Source organism: Helicoverpa armigera, chromosome 16 (genome assembly GCF_030705265.1).
Source record: "Helicoverpa armigera isolate CAAS_96S chromosome 16, ASM3070526v1, whole genome shotgun sequence".
Lineage (NCBI taxonomy): Eukaryota > Metazoa > Arthropoda > Insecta > Lepidoptera > Noctuidae > Helicoverpa > Helicoverpa armigera.
Genome location: NC_087135.1, coordinates 494,075 through 511,927, shown reverse-complemented (window position 1 = coordinate 511,927; position 17,853 = coordinate 494,075). Strand labels below are relative to the sequence as shown.

The following is a 17,853-nucleotide window of genomic DNA, read 5'->3' as shown; positions in this document are numbered from 1 at the left end:
TTCGATTCATTTCTGTTGTGTTTATTTTGCTACCGACTTTTAGCGCTATTTAAAGTCTGATGCTAGGTTATATGGTTTTTATCCAGGTAGTGGCGTAATGTAGATCCTTTGTGACGGGTGATGACCGGAGGAAAGCTAGGCTTTCATGAAGAAAAATCAGATACGTTTGTAAGGCGGTCTCCTAAAATATATTATAGCAATAACAAACTATTTACAGGGTCTATTTCAAACAATCTTATCTCTTCGTATCCGGAACACTTCGCTCGCTATTGATGTGTTTTTGAACTTCAATCTGTGCACCTTTTTCTCTTTCTCCTTCCCTAGCTGTTCCTTCATTTGTACAACGGTCTGTTCGACTTCCTTGTCAGTCTTGGGGGCTAGTCGCTCCAGCTTGCTCTTGAGAGTGTCCTGGGGCAGTCTGGTGTCGGAGTCGTTGAACAAGTCTTTGACGGACACCAGCCTGTGCGAGTTCCCGACTCGCAGCAACTTCTTCAGTCCCCGAGTGCTTCTCTGCTCTAGCAGCGCAAGGATGCCCCAATCTTCTCCCTTCTGTCGGTCGAGGCCGGCGTCAAGCTGCCACGCTGCATTCCTCACCTCCGTTATGAGCCGCTCACATTCCTCGAAACTGACATTTCTGCTGACATTTAAAGCTTGTTCTAAAGGATTGATGATGTACAGTGGTAGTGAGTTTGGTTTCCTGACGGGAGCGCCCTCGTTGATGGATATGGCTTTGTCCTGGAAGTTGAACTGTGAGTAGAACTCGAAGAACTGCAGCAGCAGGGTCTGAAGGCTGGCGGTGCTCTGACCGTAGCAGTCGGCGGGGAGTTTGTTCATGTCGCGCAGGAATGTACAGTTGAGATTATCTTCCGCTACTCTGATGTCTTCTGTGCCTGAAATATCAAATTATTATTATAATAACTAACATTGATGGGGAAGTACAATAAGTATTTTGATAGTGCTCATGTGCATGTATATTTTGGCATTTTAATATTGCATATAATATTAATTTGGTGCATTGGCAAGCCATACAACGTGTTACATATCCAAAGCAACTGACCGGCTCGTTTGACAAGATTCTTGAGCGTTGGCAATACGAAGCCATCACTTGTCTTCTGCTGCAGGAAGAACAGCACCATGAGGGTGAGGGGGAAGTTGGTGATCCATCTCCCCGGGTGCGGCTGCGTGAGCCGCGCCGCCCGCGCCCACGCCCGCACCAACACCGTCAGCGGCCGGACGCGCACGTCCAGTGAACCTAGCTGCCACAGCAGCTCCGACATGTATACGCCTGACCTAGAACATCAATATATTATGTTGCTACACAACATGGAGGTTCTTGTGCACGGGGTATGTTTGATTATTGGGTTAGGATGAAAACGCTTTGTAGTATTTGACAAACTTGTACAAAGCAATCCAGTGATTGTAAGTTGGTGGTGGTACACCTGTATCAGGGATAGGGCACGAAATGCTAGATTCCTAAACAGTTACCTCACCCAGTAGGAGACATTGTTAAAAGTTCACGTATGTGAACCGCGTTATGAGCTGCATAGAATAAGACGTTTTCAGATTTTTGAAAATAGTTGTTATATTGACTTTAACCTAAGGCAGTGAGTTATACAATAGGTGACTGACATGTTGTTATAGCAGAGGTCGCAGTCGAGGTCGGTGTAGGTGTGCGCGAACTTGACGATGGGCACGCGCGCGTGCGGGATGCGCGTGACGCGCGCCGCGCCCGCCGCGCGCAGCTCCAGCGCGTCCGCCGCCGCGCCCACGTGCCGCGCCGCGCCCGCGCCGCCCGCCGCCTGGTACACCAGCCGCGCGCCCGCCTGTAGGCACAGGGCTAATGCTTCACCACACGCCTCATTATCTGCCTAGACTTTACTCAACAATATTGGTTGGCTTCTAGTCTCACCAGATGCAGCTTAACACCAGTGAGCCATTGCTATAGCAATCACCTATCCAACCTCTATTAATTGTACAAAAAGTTATGACTGGTTATCACAGTCTCCGTCTTGAAATAAAACTACTTTTACAAATTTTATCGCGGTTATATTAATATTAATAAATCTCAATGTTTCATCTCCTGAAGTTTCTGTCTTATGCTGCATACAGAAACAAACCCTCATAATTTGGAAAAAGTTAAGGCAGATGATGATGATTCTCTACACCAAAACATATTTAGGTACCCAGTGCTTAAAATAAAACCTTGTAGTACTATTCAGAGTGGCTGGGGAAGCAGATAAATGTTGCATCTATTTTTTTTTATATGCTTACCGTGTCTTCATTTACTATGTTTGTCAATACTAGGTCCAAATCACATCCCATCTTGCCAAAACCATTTACGGATGATCCAAAAGGTCTCACAGCTATGTTGGCATACAGGCTCTTAAGAACACTTTCAACCTAAAAGTATATAACCATGTTCAGATTTCTGGGAATTAAAGGTTTGTTTAACACAACCACATAAAATATATTGATCACTTATATAATAAACACAAACATGCAAATGTATTTATTTAGTATTATTTACCTGTCTGGCAACCATATATCTTAACCTAGCACCCAGATCATTTAACGTAGTTCTATCATACAACAACTGTATCTGATCTGATACTGTTTCACAATCAACTAGCTCTTTAAAGAGTTTATCTTCATCAATTTTGTCTATTCCATTCACAGATGCCAACTTTATGCTAGGTTCTAGGTATTTTGTCTTTGGGCCTTTTGCTGCTCGGAACCAGAGGAACGGCGAGTTGAGAGCCATCACGTCCATATCCTTTTGGTAAGTGGTACATGATTTTAGCACCTCCTTCAAGTCTTCTTCCGATTTGAACTCAATGAGCATGAAATTCTAAAAACACATAGCTTGTAAATGAAACTGTAGAAAAAAAATATCGTTATGTTTCTCTAAACAATCCTTCATGCTACAATAGATACTAAATGAAGACACAAATACCTCTCCTGCTGAATTTTTGTAGTGGTGTATCCCATTGATAGCAGCATATTCTGAACAGTAACCATATAGTTCACTAAACGAGGCCTCCGAGTTCACTTGCACGACGATACTACGCTTGGCTTCAGCTCTCCTCTGGGCCACAACCTCCTCAAATGATATGAATTTCTTCGGAGTATCTAAAATAAATACATAACCTCCAAGCAACCTTCACATTTAAATATCTTATAAAAACCAGAACTCTCGTACCTGAAGATTTTCTAAATTGAAAGCATTTACATGTAGATTGGGTTGAATTAATTATTTTTTTAAATAAGTATGTTTTTCCTTTATTTCTTAATGTTTGAAATATTACAGACATTTTCACATAGACCTCTGTCAAGTGTCAAATCAACAAATAAAATGTCAGGCATGGAATTAGCTGTCAATGTCGGTTTTCTTTCGTCGAGAAATTGAGCGACTTTGGCTTATTAGAAACCACCATTTCCTAAGAGAGGATTGAGGAAAATAAAAATAGTTGGGCTGTCTTTGATATCGTGTGGGTTTCATAACGAGCTTTTGCACGCAAGTAAGTTATAAAAGAATGTTAACCTTAAACACAAATGTGTGATATGGAATAAGGGCAGGAAGACGATTATGATGATACATCAAAATATCTTTATTTTCAGGCTGCGGATGCGAACCACCTACGGTATACAATATTTGGCCAAGTGTTCTTCGTACTATTACAACAATGTTCTTTACCTTCTTCTCCATGCTCAATCTGCAAGTTTCTCAACTTAAACGAATCAGCTGTTTTTGTGACAACTGACAATTTCTGTCACTCTCAGCCTAGCTCAATTTCATTTCATTATTATTTTTCAGGTTATGTGTATTGTGCTCGGAATTTTAGATAATCGTCTCAAATATTAACTGATTGAAAGCCATTACTCGTGTCTCGTCTCGTCGAATAAATAATGAGTACCAGGCTATTGCAGCGGCTAATAGCTCCGTCACGGAACTGCTTTAAAACCATCCATCCTCATGTCACAAGTGTAAACGAAAAGATAGTTCATTACAATGCCGTTAATTTTACAGCAGTTCGAAATTATGCTAAAAGCAAAGATAAAGGAAAAGATAAAAAAGGTAAAGGTGGTAAAGTAGAGATAAATGTTGCAGCAATATCTGAGATTGTGCCAGTGGACAAGATGAAAGAACGGTGCCATTCGGCTATTGAGAAAATGAAGGAAGACTTCGCAAAGAACCTGTCTCTACGATCCACGACCGGCTCTATTGAATCACTCATGGTGAAGTTTGATGGCAAAGATTATGAGTTACAAGAACTTGCTCAAATTGTGCGCAAGAATCCTAAAACGATAGTTATAAACTTTGCATCTTTTCCACAAGCCATACCTAATGCATTGAAGTCCATACAAGGATCTGGGTTGAATTTGAACCCTCAGCAAGATGGCACTACTTTGTACGTACCTGTGCCTAAAGTCACAAAGGAACACAGAGAAGCATTGGCAAAGAATGCGAAGGCATTATACATTAAGTGTAGGGATTCAGTAAAAGATGTTCAGTCAGACTTTGTCAAGAAAGTTAAGAAACAAAACAGTGTTTCTGAGGACCTGGTGTTCAATGTAACCAAACAAATAAATGCCATATGTGAGGAATATCTCAATGAGGCCAAAAATATTTATGACGTAAAACATAATGAACTTGTGGGAAAATAGTCATACAAACTATGCATTTTAATAATTGAGTTTAAGAGTTACAGTAATAATTTAGAGATTGAATATCTATGTAGGTAAAAATTATATTATCCAAAAATATTGTTTTACCCAAGCTTTTAATGCTGTGTTAGTGTAACATCAACATTAGGAAATAAATATGCAAAGTTTCAAATATCCATCAAAAAGTTCTCTCATGAAAAGACTTGTGGGTGCAACATCAGGTTATTACATTCACATTGTATAAAAAAATCATAAATCCTTAATCCTTAATCTTGTGGTAGAAGTTCAAATATAACTTAGAACATTTGTCCTACACTAACAAGTCATATTAAATAAAAGCTTGTAAAAATGTTAAGTTTTTGTTTGATTTTCATCATTATCTTCCTGCCCTTATCCCAATTATGACTTAGAATTGGTGAATGTAGCATAGCATGTCTACTTCATATATTTCCTATCTGATGATGTTGAAATAAAAACATAGTCAGTGGTGGCGTATCTACCATAATGGGTGCTGTCTCAGGCCCAACCCTTGTATTGTACCTTTTGTTCTAAACATATGTGCCCTACGATCCTACCCCTGTATACTTCATCCCTCTTGTGCTACGTACACATTTGTGACTATGTGGATTTTGATAATTTCTGATATGTGGGTGAGCATAGTGGAACCGGTAAGTCATTGCGTCCATTTCTGTACGTACATGAGTGGTCGATGGAAGATCAAATTAATGATATGTTGGTACCTCTTACAATATTATGCTGTCATTGCAAGTCACCATTGCAGTATAAGATTATGATGAATACAATGCAAAGCTCTATAATAATTATTTCGTTACATGAAATGGAAATCCATTTGTTCTACTGAAATAACCAAGATCCAATTCACTACGAAAGTAAAAAAAAAAATTTAGGCATCGTGTCAGTGTCAATGTCACATAAGATTGATTTGACGTTTATTTTCAAAACAAACATCTCGATTTTGAAACAGCCAAATTTCAAAGTTTATAATGGCTTCAGCCAACAGTAATCGTAGTAATAAGTACGACAGGGTAATGTCTCGTGTTCTCAATCAATCGCAGAGCAGCCTTAGATCCAGTTATTCAGTTACGCACCATGATATACCTTCGAGTGTGAAAGTTGGCGCGAAACCATCTGCTTCAATCGCAACTCCCAGAGTTTTCAGTGAACTTCCAACATTTTTACATGATTATATACAAGAATCGAGTGGAGACAATGTTAAACGAAGTCATGTGGTTAAGCCTCGAAGGACAATCAAGTCTTTGGATGTCGCAGCTTCCGCGAGTACAGTCACTAAACAAAAAGAATCGGTTAAAAAGTATTCTCAAATTAGAGCGCAGGAGTCTGCCCCATCAGTGTTCTTCCGCAGTAAAGAAATTTCGTCTGCTCCGCGTAGAAGAAATAGTTTGTCTAGTAGATCTCATTCAAAATTGAGGGATTTGAAGGTAATCAAATATTCTAAAATAAATTTTAACACTTTCTATAGCTGTGCGATTCATATCGATAACGTGTATAAAGTTCACATTTAATTCTCGGGTGCCTATGCACCTATGTACCTCAAGGAACTGTTATCCAATACAATAAAAATGTGTAAAGTTTTTGGAAAATGAGTGACTAGACACATGAATTTGGTGATTCTTTTCATATGAAACTAATAATCCTGTATAGTTCACATGCTTGACTAGCACTTAAAACAGTTATAATGAACACACAGTTTGTTTCAGGATGAAATCAAAGCATACAATGAGACTGAGCAACTGTTGAGGCTGCAGAGTAACTTGTACAAGAAATGTGGTGTAGTGCTGGACGACATGCTGGAGGACAAGGCAGTGCAGGCACAACCTGACCAGGAAACAACGCAAGGTGAGATTTATTATATCAATCTACAGTAATACACACCTATAATAAAGAGGAAACATTTTTGTTTGTTTGTCCGAAACCACTGAACCAATTTGAAGATTCTTTCGCTGTTGAAACTAGATTATGCCTGAGTTACATGGCGATATGTTGACAGTACAGTTTTCAAGGGACATAGGTGGAAAATTAATATTTATTTAGTTAATAGGTGAAAAAGAGCATGTTTTGAAATAAAGAAGTTTATAAGGCTCTACTTCAATATTCTTTTACATATGTACTGTAACTTTAACAATCTTTTCATATATTATGTATGACATAGGAAGATTTCTTTAACGGACAACTAGTAAAATTTGAAGAAAAAAAAAACATAGTCTCAGTAGTCTAATGTTATCCTGATATGATATTACTAAAAAGTTATCCATCTATTTGTTGTTTATACACATAAAAAGAACGAACATTCATAATCCGTACTTTCATGTTTATAAAATTAGTAAGTTGTTATCTAGGATAGTGTAGCTTCCTACCAAAGACACATTTTTTTCAATTGGTTCAGTAATTTCCTTGGTACAGGGTATAAACAAACAATCCCAAATTTCCCCTTATTAGAATAGTTTGTATATATTTATTACTAGTGCATTGAGACATAGTCATGTATCTATTTTACTGACTGATCATTCAGTAAAAAAAAATACACAACATACAAAGCCTCATTTAGAAAGTAGTTCAGGCTTAAATACATAGGTGGCGCTTGCTACCTCTTTATTAAAAAGTTATGTTAGTACAATCTGTTGGGGTCATCCTTATAATTTTATCCATAGACACATAGTTATTATGCTCTTTATATATTATTGTGAGCCTATTTTATTTTTATCAACTTTTGGTGTTCAACAACTCTCTTCTCATACCTACTGAGAAGGAATGAGTGTATTGAAATTATATTGTAAATGAAAAAGTAACTGCATGCTCACATACTGAGCCGATTTTGAAATAATTAAAAAATATTAATCATAACTCCGAAAATAAAAGTATAATTGTCATAAGCTTATGTTACGAAATTTCGAAGGTCTGGTATCTGGCCGAAATAGCTCAGTTGGGAGAGCGTTAGACTGAAGATCTAAAGGTCCCTGGTTCGATCCCGGGTTTCGGCAGTTATTTTTTATTCATCGTACTTTTTTGTTGCAGATACTGGCCAAAAGGACATAAGGTAAGTTAATATTGAAATTACGATTCCTTATACTTTTATAATGTTGTATACTGTAATTAAAGCCGTTGTTGTCGACGTGTAATACTAACGTCAAAGTTTAGTGTTGAGCCTTTGTCTTTCCATAATAAGAAGAAGTCATTAATACAATATTATTGACGATGGCAGGTAGTAAGTTAAAATACTTAATTGATAAACCTTTAATTTTATTACGACTCCTTTTAGACATAAACGGGGATTTCTTCATAAAATAGCGTTGAATTTAATCAATCATCATATTTTTCGAGTTTGAAACTGTGCCTGATGAAACTATAGGAAATTAAAAATATCCTTTATAGAAAAAAGGAATAATATGATAGGATTCTCCAGTGTGGTACTCGATAAAGTATTTCGCAATCCTTCATATCGCCTCTTTAGCTCAGTGGTAGAGCACTGGTCTCGTAAACCAGGGGTCGTGAGTTCAATCCTCACAGGAGGCATCTAAAGTTAAACACTTTTTTAACGTTTTATATAAGTACGACATTTTATTCATGTTTTATTGTTCTACATTTTTGCTTATATTTCGACGAATAGCCGCGAGAAAATGAAATAACTACGACTGAAAGACCACAAAGTGTCCCTTTTCTGTATGAGCAAAGTTGATTAGTTTTCGAGATATTTGAACTTACTCGAAGATTCAACTATTTGTTACAAGTATAACTCTTGTATGCAGGCCGATTTGTAATTTGAGCATAATCTTCAGTGTTTAAAGTACACTTTATCGGGAGTTCTCAACATTTTTGGATGGATTCTGATATCCATCATCTTGTTTTATTAACATAATTTTTTTATCTTACTTAAGTGTTTTATCATAAACATATTTACAAAAGTTTACAAACTTAAATAACTTACAGAGATTTTTTTTACTGTCTCGTTACCAATGCCTATTTAGTTAACACGATGATCTTCATCAGTGTGGCTGACGGCTAACTAAAGCAAGCCATCATCTTGAAATATCACGAGGGAGAACGTCTGATAAAAAATATAACCAAGTTTACGTAATATTTCACGATTAGCACTGAACTTAACAGTTTGGAAAGGTTAATGATGATCTGCGATGCCGCTGGCTGACATATGATTACAGGGCATCCTAATCACAGACGACATCTACAAAAACCTAATGGATGACAGGCCAGACTTGGAGCACATTGTAGATCATTACAGAAGTATAGATCTAAGTAAGACTATGTTCCTAAGTCTAAAAAAACGGTCCATCTGTCCATTTTAAAAACCGACTAGCAACTAGCAAGATATTGGTCGTGACAAAGAAGAGATGAGGAAAACGAAAGGTTTCCAAAGTTTCAGGAACACACGTATAAAAATGTCACTATGTACTTGAACTAAGAAAATCGGAGCAATAGTAGCGAGACGTAGCTAACTACAACAGGATTGCAAGCACTGTAGCCTCAGCACGTTATGATGGTCGGATAGATAGATGGTTTTTCACCACAACACCAGTGCCATAGAGCAGGTATTGGCAGGATGTTATACCTGTGGTAGGACTACAAATGAAATATCGATGATTTCATTATGACGATCTCTTTGGTCCACAAGATTGGAGACGGGTTTGACCCTTGCAAGGTTCTATCGAACTCTTTGTTCGTTGTAGTAACTGTAATTTTGGTATTTTAAGAACTGAACTTTACCTTAATGCTATTAATTGCAAAGTTGTTTCGTTAATTAGAATTTTCATGAAATATTTGTTTCGCTACTGGAAAATCATATTAGTTTTGTAGCCATTATAATAAAAGGAAACAGTATAAATCATTATTTTGATTCACAAATAAAAATGCAGAATCGATCATATGATGGTGATTGTGTGTTAGCACCGTGACTAATCCGTGAAGCAAAGAAAATGACCGAACATAATTTGCGAGGAAGTAAAAAAATCACATTTCACCAACATCACGTTGCTGATGATGTAAGGCGCGATATCGGAGGAATGCAATTAAACGTGGCGATGTGACCAATGCCTTATCGCGCGGCCTTGACAATGACATTGCACGAGCGAGCAAAGGCAAGCGTCCCGCCTTCTCGCCATTGTTTACTGCAACACTGAAACTATGTTAAAGAGTTTATCGAATTGAACAGTCTTTTATAACTTTACTTGAAATTACATTTCTTCGAGAAAAAATGCAGAAGTAATACGTTTTCAAGACTAGCTTTGCCCGCAAGGCTTCGTTACGATAACAGGTAGAAATTGAGATAGAGCACATAAAAGCTCTTTGAAAACTGCTAAGAAAACTACCAAATGAATTAAGGTTTGTAAAGCAGTAGCATGATAGGCTGGCAAGCAGAATGTAATTTTTTATTTTTGGTTGTATTGTGATTCCCGAAGGAGATCGGCTTGCTGAGCAGCACATGAATGTATAGTTCACAAGCATTTGCACAGATTCAGGTGCACTTTTATTCCCTCACCAGCATAGTCCGATGGGACGGAAATCCGACATAACTGTAGAAAGATCAAAAATGCAGCTGGCAGCTGCAGTCAGTAGCCTTGAAAACGTACCTATAATTACCAACTTCCAGACTCCAGTGTGTTTAGTGAAAGATTCCTAAAACCCACAAAGCGATTTTGACCCGACCTGGAAATCAAAACTCAGTCGCGCTATGCCTCTACTAGACCCATGAGTCAAAAATTATCGCTTTGAAAACACTTTTTGTGCATAAATGCATTATCCATATAGTTTCCATGAGATGACATTCCGAGAGTAATTACATTTTCAAGTTTTTTGTCGATTGCGTAATAATCCGTCTAACGTTTCGCAGGGTATTATTGTTGGAGAACCGACTTGTCTGATTACAGGTGCTGGTTTAAAAAATCTACAGACAAGAGATTCTGGGTTAATTTGACAAGCAATGGTTAATGATCTGTAATAGGTATGCTAAGCATGAATGGGAGATGTCTGGATGGGTCGAGAGGAAGATTGCCTGAAAGAGGAAACGCGTAAAGACGGAGTGAATATGAGGTTATTGAGAAGTATGATGGCTGACAGAGAGAAATGGAAGCGGAAAATATATTGTACCGACTCCAAATCAATTGGGAATAGGGCAGGACGGAGAAGAAGATACTAACGATGGTTTAATTCATATTCCTTTGTTCAAAATTATCCGACAGCTTCCTTTATTAACTTGCGAAAAATCCATCGCTGAATAAACGCAGTATGTATTCTGAACACGTTCCATGCTACCTGTTTAGGTATACTTTTATCGGTAATACTGTTTGTCCCGCACAATGGTGCGTTCTTTGTCTTTGCCAAGGTCAAGCATGACTCAACAGCGTACCTACTTGCTTGTATAATAACCGCGACCAAGTATGAATTTGCGTGCATAAACGACATAGGTAATAGCCTATTAGTGCATTGTTTTCCTTACCTACTGGTCAATCTGCTGTTACTTTTAGATGTGATGAAAGCCTTTTTCTTCTCTCGGCGTTAAAACGGCGGGTTATAGGTTTGACGAGTCATGATGTATGCGCTGATCGAATGAACCAATTTTGATTTTTATAAGTCTAGTTTTTAAAGGCTAGGCAGATGAAGTCTAGTTTTTTTTACAGGTATGATCAGGGTTCAGGTATAGATGTAGGATACCGTCCTGTAGATGTATTGTTCTTAGTGGTAAAGTTATTTGACGACAACTATAAGTCGATAAATACTACAGCCAAGTCACCATAAGGAAAATGAAACGCAGAACTTGTTTCAAGGCAAACCGTTATCTTACATACTTACATGTACCTGTATAATGTTTAGTTTAGTATAGGTACCATGACTATATGTTTTCATAAGTATAATATATAACACGTACCTATTTGAATGCATATACGTCCAAACCATAGTATAATATTATAAAGAGATGAAGTTTGTGATGTCCTCTTCAAAGATATTTCCTACCTACTTAAGCGGTATTTTGATCTGTTTGAAATTGGCTGACTTTGTCGATTATGATATACTTGAAGACGAGTGAAAAGTATGGTAAGAGGATCCAGTCAAGGAAAGTTTAACTGAAAGCAGATCACTACAAAATTTTACCCCTTAAGAAACTATATTCTTTTTTTACACTCAGCCAAAAATTAACGCGTACCTCAGGGTAGCATACTAGGATCGATACCGTTTTTGCTATATACGAATATATATGTATTTATTGCTGACTAGCTGTCCCGGCAAACTTCGTACCGCCTAATTATTGGTATTACACAATACTTTTTTTCTTATTTGCTCACCGTTTAAACCTTCCCTGGACCTCTACGAACATTTTAAAACCAAAATTAACCAAATCGGTCCAGCCATTCTCGAGTTTTAGTGAGACTAACAAACAGCAATTCATTTTTATATATAAGAAGATTCGTTACCAAATTCACATAACATTCCGCAAAAGGAAGCACACGGTGGAATACTCGGTACACAAATAGCAATTCATCATCAATATCGTCACTATAATTCAGTTTACAAATCTGCGCTTGAACTATCCGCAGTCGACTAGTACATGACGGACGCATAACGTTGCAACTCCAAAGGCCGTTGTAGGTTGGCGGTTGCAGTTGCCTTTGTAGTTAGCAACAAGCTGCTCGTATATACACTTACAAAGTTTCTATTCAATACTTGTCTAGCACCTGTGGAAACCATTTCAATAACAATGTTTAAAAATACGAATACACTTATTCCCTGATAATTCTTTACATGCCTCCTTATATGTACCTGGATACTAGGGACTTATTCCAATCAAATCACAAATGTACGCATAATATCAGTAAGGTTTGTATCGGCACGTTCGCTATTGCCTAATACGAGATACCTTTCAACCTGCTTTATCTCCCACGTGCACGTAGGCAAAACATGCATTCACACAACCGCCTCAGTCTGACCCTGTTTTATTGAACCGCGACTGTTTGGAGCGTTGAGAACGTTCTCAACATGTGGCCATTTAGTGGGGAGCATAATTGGGACCCTTCACGTCACTCAACTGGGCTAAGGCCGGCCGTCGAACCAGCCGTCGATCTTAACACAAAATACGTGAGACCCCTCTTCCTACACACCTCAAACCGTATTGGTTGGTAAAACTTCGTGCTTATGGGAGTTACATGTATCTCCGAACACTGGTTACACGCAGGATTGTAGATAATTTTAAAGTCCGTGAAAGGAACTGAATTACTGGCAAAAGAGAAAGGTATGCTTGCTGCTTCAAGTATGTGGCTAACATGGCGCCGGCTAGAGCCAGTTTCTAAATCAAGTTTGTTAGTAACAGAACTTGTACACGACTGTTGGACTAAGAGAATTACTTCAGAATGTCAATGTTTATGTAATCTTTTAGCAATTAAGAGTGCAATTGTCTAGCTAGTATTTATTTATTTTTCCTTTGACTACAATCTGTATACATATTGAGAAGATAAACATCAATTCAAATTAAAGCTGCAACATAGTGTAGTTTTTGCAATGTTTTTTGGTATTGATGCTAATCAATGTAATGAAATACGTAAATGTTCGATTGAATGTTATTTATGTCAATTTTGAATTGATTGTTAATAAAACTTATCAGCACATTAGGAAAAAAAAGTTGAAGCTACTTTTGCTTAGCTATTCATCCAGGTACGTGAAGCAGTTACCTTAGGACGCCACGAGAAACAGGCAATAACAGGTAACTATGTTTCACAAACTAGCCAAATATCTTGCTAACTTAGTAAGTCGGTGTCGTCGCAAACCAGTGGTTATGTGACAACTTGCATCAGGTATACGTGTTGTTTTGTTGTGATAATTAGTGGAACAGCTGGTGGGCCGCGGCGCCGAGGGGAGGTACGGGGGGCGGGTGCGGACGCGAACGAGGTCGCTACGTTGACGCTACGTGACTGCTGCAGGGTTGCCCATCATTGAAAATCAAGTGGATAATCATTGCCTGGTTACAGCCGCTCCTGGTCAGCTTTGCTCCTCCTCCGGTTTAAGACTCTTTCGGTTATCGTCAGAGTGTACAAGATAACCCACCAAAGTTTTGACCACACTTGACAGGTGTATTGATGCTGCTGCAAACTCGGTCGCGGGTTAGGTCACCAGACTCCACACATTTCAATCTCCTAGAATAGGCAGGCAGCTCATCTTCTAAAGTTACTTATATTATTTGCTTAAATAGTCTCTCTGACTTGCTAAGAATGTAGAAAGTTCCGCAAATATCTTGCTATCCTTGGCAAGTCGAAACTGTTCAGCTGCATCTCAAATTCTTGCTCATTCTTTGATGTTAATACACGTATCACGTCATCCTCAGCCTCAGTTTTATTTCCCTAGAGTTGATTCTCAACGTACGAGCGTTGTTCTTTCATATAACTAACCTTCCCTACCAGCCCAAAAATCTCAGTTGTTAGCCCTAAATCGGCGCGTGCGCCGGTCGTTGACCCCGCTGCGTCGTGACGCAAGCAGGCAACTTTCTAACCGCACGCTACGTCAGAGGCGACGCCACTTGGTAGAGGCCTTGCCTTCAGAGGTGCTTAACGCGGACAATGATCCCATGGTGAGCATAGTCGAAGTGATCGTGGACTATCGTTGCGCGTTGCTCAATCGCTGCATTGCTCACAGACAATAGTTTGGTCGAGATCATCGTTACTAGGCTCCGTCTCTTCTTTTATACATAACCCTTCACTGTTGGGCTGTGTGTTGCAATATAGTTCCTAAAGTAATATAAGTACTTCCGTAGATATTACTTTTTTAGTCACATTATCATCACATCAAACCTGTGCTCCATTCTATGTTTTGCTATTTGTCACTCTATTATTCTCTCATTCATAGCTATTCAACTTTTGTATTTGGTCATGTCATAAGTCCTCAAACTAGAATCACTTGAATGCAGGAAAATCAGAAATAGAAACTGCATAATCGGAATAGGTCCACGAATATATCACTATGTTTTACGAACATAGAGGTGTCCTTCGAATACAACGGATATATGACAATAGTAAAAGTTAGTATGTATAGCAGTGTATAAAAATTCATTGGATATCATTGGTCAAGCAGTTTAATTTCGTTTTTACCGGGAGTCACGTACGCTGCGGCGGACGCGACGCGCCACGATCGCTCGCTCCGTCGCTCAGCGGCTCTCGGCTGAGCCATGTGGGTCGACGAACGGTACACTAGACTTTCTTTTTGTTGCATCCACTTCTCGTCCGTACGCTGTGGAAGCAACTTCAGCCACATAACACGCGTCTATACTACGTATTTTTCCGAACAGACCAGTTAACACAATTGTTTATACAGATACAGAACGAGGACTACTTACATTCTTTGAATTACAATGCTTGACTCGGCATTCGTGGAAGCAAGAGTTGGCAAATTGGAACAAATTATAAAAATAAACAAGTTCGCACGAATACGCATAAAAAATAATGATAACTTGTGTAATCTCGTACGAATAGCTAATTAAAATACAACGATGATAACGTAAATGTTTAGTATACATTCTTAAGAATAATGATGTAAGATTGTCTCAGAAGACTCTCAAAAAACAAATATGTAATAGCTATACGCAAAACTACGTATTTATCGTCAGGCATTTTTTTTTTATTCCGCTAGCCACCTATATTTGAAAACTGCACCGTAGTATGCTTAGTACCTAGGTACCTACATCTTATCTAATGCTGTCGAAGTTTCTCTATTATTTTATAAATATTTTAATAGTTATTTGAACAGCAATCTCGTGGAAGACTGAACAGCGCTTAATTGAATGTAGGCAGTGACGCATGTTGCATGCTCATGTGATAATGCTATTTGTTACAGACCACGTTATCACCGACTTGTCAAGTTTATCGTGTTATCATGCAGGCACTACCAACAAGGGAAGTGTTTGCTCTACGAATTCCTACCTCTCATGTAGATTTAACGAATTACTCCATAATGACGTCAGTGGCGTGCACACCACTCTTTAACAATCTTCATAAAAGGGAGGAAGTTATGTGTTGTCGACATGTTCTTCTCCGTATTTTTCTCCTTTTGGAACTTCCGAGATACTCCCATAGCCGCCAAGTCAGGAACTGATTATAGAAACTTCAAAACATCAATTATTGTTTGCACCACACCTATGTGTTCTTCTGACACTACGTGATAATCATTTGGAGCTGACATCTTCATGAATACTAGACTCGAAGGAACTCTTCAATTGTATACAGCAGCTGCTTAATGTTTGCGCCTATGTTATTAAAAAGTAAAGCAGCTTCCAAAAACCCAGACAAGTGAAAAATATGTCATTACATCGCTCGAGAGGTCCTTGTCTCGAGGTTTCTGTTTGCCATGTAGTGTTGACTTATATTTAAATTAAAAATAAAATTTAAATACAAATATTATATATTATATGCATCTTTTCTTGGTCCTGGGGAAACGTTTTTTTTTACAGAAGTTATTTTTGAACCTCACAGAGATATTATGGTTTCAACTAATTTCTTAAGTCACGAGTTCTTCTGGTTTTGAAACTGTCCTGAGATTTTATACTGTTGTAACTAGATGATTTTGTTGTTAAGCATCGGTGCTACAGGCAGATAGCCAAACAATAGTACCTACATACAATACCTCTCTTTTTGCGTCGGAGGTTCAAACACTAAGGCTCGGTCACAGTGAGGTGGTGCGTGACGTGCGCGGAAGCGTCATGTGAGCGGAGCCGCGGCGCGCGCCACCCGTGACCGTTCCGTTGGTCGACACGATGACTCGCATCTGATACATTTTATTTATTAGCCAGAGCTTTTTGCGCCCCAAGGAATCTCGCTTTTAAACCGGTAGGTGCAGTGCGAAATACCTTGACGAATCTGAGTCTGAAGTTAGCTTTACGGCTTTGCAGTAGAATTTTTGGGTAACAAAATTGTCTAGTACGCAGCCAATCTGCTAACATAGAAGGTAGGTCAGATGTTAATTTATTAGGTTGATGTTTTACATTTTAGTGTGATGGTTGGTTTAGTTTGGTAGGTTCCACCATTTTTTTTTCAGTTCAGGTCCATCCAACATAACTCTTTGTTGGCACAATATCTTGCTTGCCATCAAAATGCATCACCATTCATTCAAAAGTATTAAGAATTGGTATTAAATAATCTGAAATTCCTTTCGTCTTACAACAGTGATCATGCCAATCAGTAGCCAGACCTTGATTTTTGCATTCGATTTGGAATATCACTCAATTTGCCAACCTTTCCTTCTCATGCGTTTGGCTGCTGTTTGTGCATATATGTATTAAATGATCGCATGCATGGCTAATATCCGCGAGCGTTAGAAAGCGCATCAGCAGTTCGCGCTTGGCTCGCAGAGCCTGTCGCGGCGGCGGCGTGGGACCGTCACGCCACTGACCGACACTCAGCGGCGCGTGAACGATGAACAACGCCTTCACGCCGATGCGCACTTGACTCGCGACGCGCTCTACACTCTAATCACACCAAAACTCTTCAGTTCTCTAGAACCACATATGTATCACATCATGAACCCAAAAAGAGAAGGGAGACATAAAATTGAATAGCTTTTTTGATACTCCAATATCCCGTAGCCACCGTACAATTTTCGCAGAACTGAAGTGCCTCATTGTTATTCAAAACCTTCGTACGCTTTCCTCCTTGCCATGTGTTAACATTATGCTGACACAATACTGGGTGTCGATAAAAGCTATGTGAGGGACGTGAGGTCGGAGGGGGAATTTCGGATCGCAATTTTGTCGAGCGCATCTGTCTCGGCCGTGCTACTGCGTCCTTCATGCGCATACTATGCGCGGTGATTCGCAGGGACGGACTTGAATGCTTTCATTTGGAAACTTAAACCCTCAAACCAAAGTCCTTGAAAAAATCCAAGCAGAGGTTGCATTTTAGGAGCATAGAGCAGCTCCTAAAATCAGCAACCTATACCTAGTGGAGAGAACAGTTTTCCAATCTCAACCGCCGAGCCTCTTAGAACAGTCTACCTTTTCTTTAGAAGAATATTTTAACTACATTGTACAGAACTCTCGATGTTCTAATACGATTTTCCTGACCCATTAAGTATACTTTGAAATGACGAAATCCTCGTTCAAGGTCCACGACATTTTTTTCATGCCTACCACAATAATGATTCCTCTTACAAATAACAAACAATGTT

The 17,853-nt window shown here is 38.8% G+C and overlaps 3 protein-coding genes and 2 non-coding genes across 5 annotated transcripts in view; 4 read left to right on the top strand and 1 right to left on the bottom strand.

Moving 5' to 3' along the window:
* Positions 1 to 161: 161 nt before the first annotated feature.
* Positions 162 to 3,377, bottom strand: LOC110369858 (poly(A) RNA polymerase, mitochondrial). Its single transcript, XM_021325443.3, has 7 exons — positions 3,200 to 3,377; positions 2,954 to 3,129; positions 2,528 to 2,848; positions 2,272 to 2,400; positions 1,630 to 1,823; positions 1,058 to 1,290; positions 162 to 890 (listed from the first exon to the last, which is right to left on the bottom strand). Exons 1-7 carry the CDS (start codon positions 3,309 to 3,311, stop codon positions 226 to 228), a joined length of 1,830 nt encoding a protein of 609 aa, XP_021181118.3. The 5' UTR covers positions 3,312 to 3,377; the 3' UTR covers positions 162 to 225.
* A 415-nt stretch (positions 3,378 to 3,792) lies between these two features.
* LOC110369853 (ribosome-recycling factor, mitochondrial) lies at positions 3,793 to 5,020 on the top strand. Its single transcript, XM_021325432.3, has one exon. The coding sequence runs from the start codon at positions 3,907 to 3,909 to the stop codon at positions 4,663 to 4,665; it is 759 nt and encodes a 252-aa protein (XP_021181107.2). The 5' UTR covers positions 3,793 to 3,906; the 3' UTR covers positions 4,666 to 5,020.
* Positions 5,021 to 5,614: 594 nt separating this feature from the next.
* Positions 5,615 to 17,853, top strand: part of LOC110369788 (interferon regulatory factor 2-binding protein 1) — a 62,160-nt gene continuing 49,921 nt past the window's right edge. The window contains exons 1-3 of the mRNA XM_021325338.3: positions 5,615 to 6,125; positions 6,405 to 6,543; positions 7,720 to 7,741. Of these exons, the coding sequence (XP_021181013.3) occupies positions 5,670 to 6,125; positions 6,405 to 6,543; positions 7,720 to 7,741 (617 nt within the window). The 5' untranslated portion in view covers positions 5,615 to 5,669. The remainder of the gene's footprint in view (positions 6,126 to 6,404; positions 6,544 to 7,719; positions 7,742 to 17,853) is intronic.
* On the top strand, positions 7,613 to 7,685 carry Trnaf-gaa (transfer RNA phenylalanine (anticodon GAA)). Its single transcript has one exon. It is a non-coding gene; the product is annotated as a tRNA-Phe (tRNA).
* On the top strand, positions 8,146 to 8,217 carry Trnat-cgu (transfer RNA threonine (anticodon CGU)). Its single transcript has one exon. It is a non-coding gene; the product is annotated as a tRNA-Thr (tRNA).

What these genes read in the sequence shown, in the direction of transcription:
- LOC110369858 (XM_021325443.3), bottom strand. Translation starts at nt 3,311, where the DNA reads ATGTCTGTAATATTTCAAACATTAAGAAATAAAGGAAAAACATACTTA. An exon ending in GATATATGGTTGCCAGACAG is followed by an intron (nt 2,401 to 2,527) that starts GTAAATAATACT and finishes ATATACTTTTAG; the next exon opens with GTTGAAAGTGTTCTTAAGAG. An exon ending in ACATAGTAAATGAAGACACG is followed by an intron (nt 1,824 to 2,271) that starts GTAAGCATATAA and finishes CTGTGCCTACAG; the next exon opens with GCGGGCGCGCGGCTGGTGTA.
- LOC110369853 (XM_021325432.3), top strand. Translation starts at nt 3,907, where the DNA reads ATGAGTACCAGGCTATTGCAGCGGCTAATAGCTCCGTCACGGAACTGC.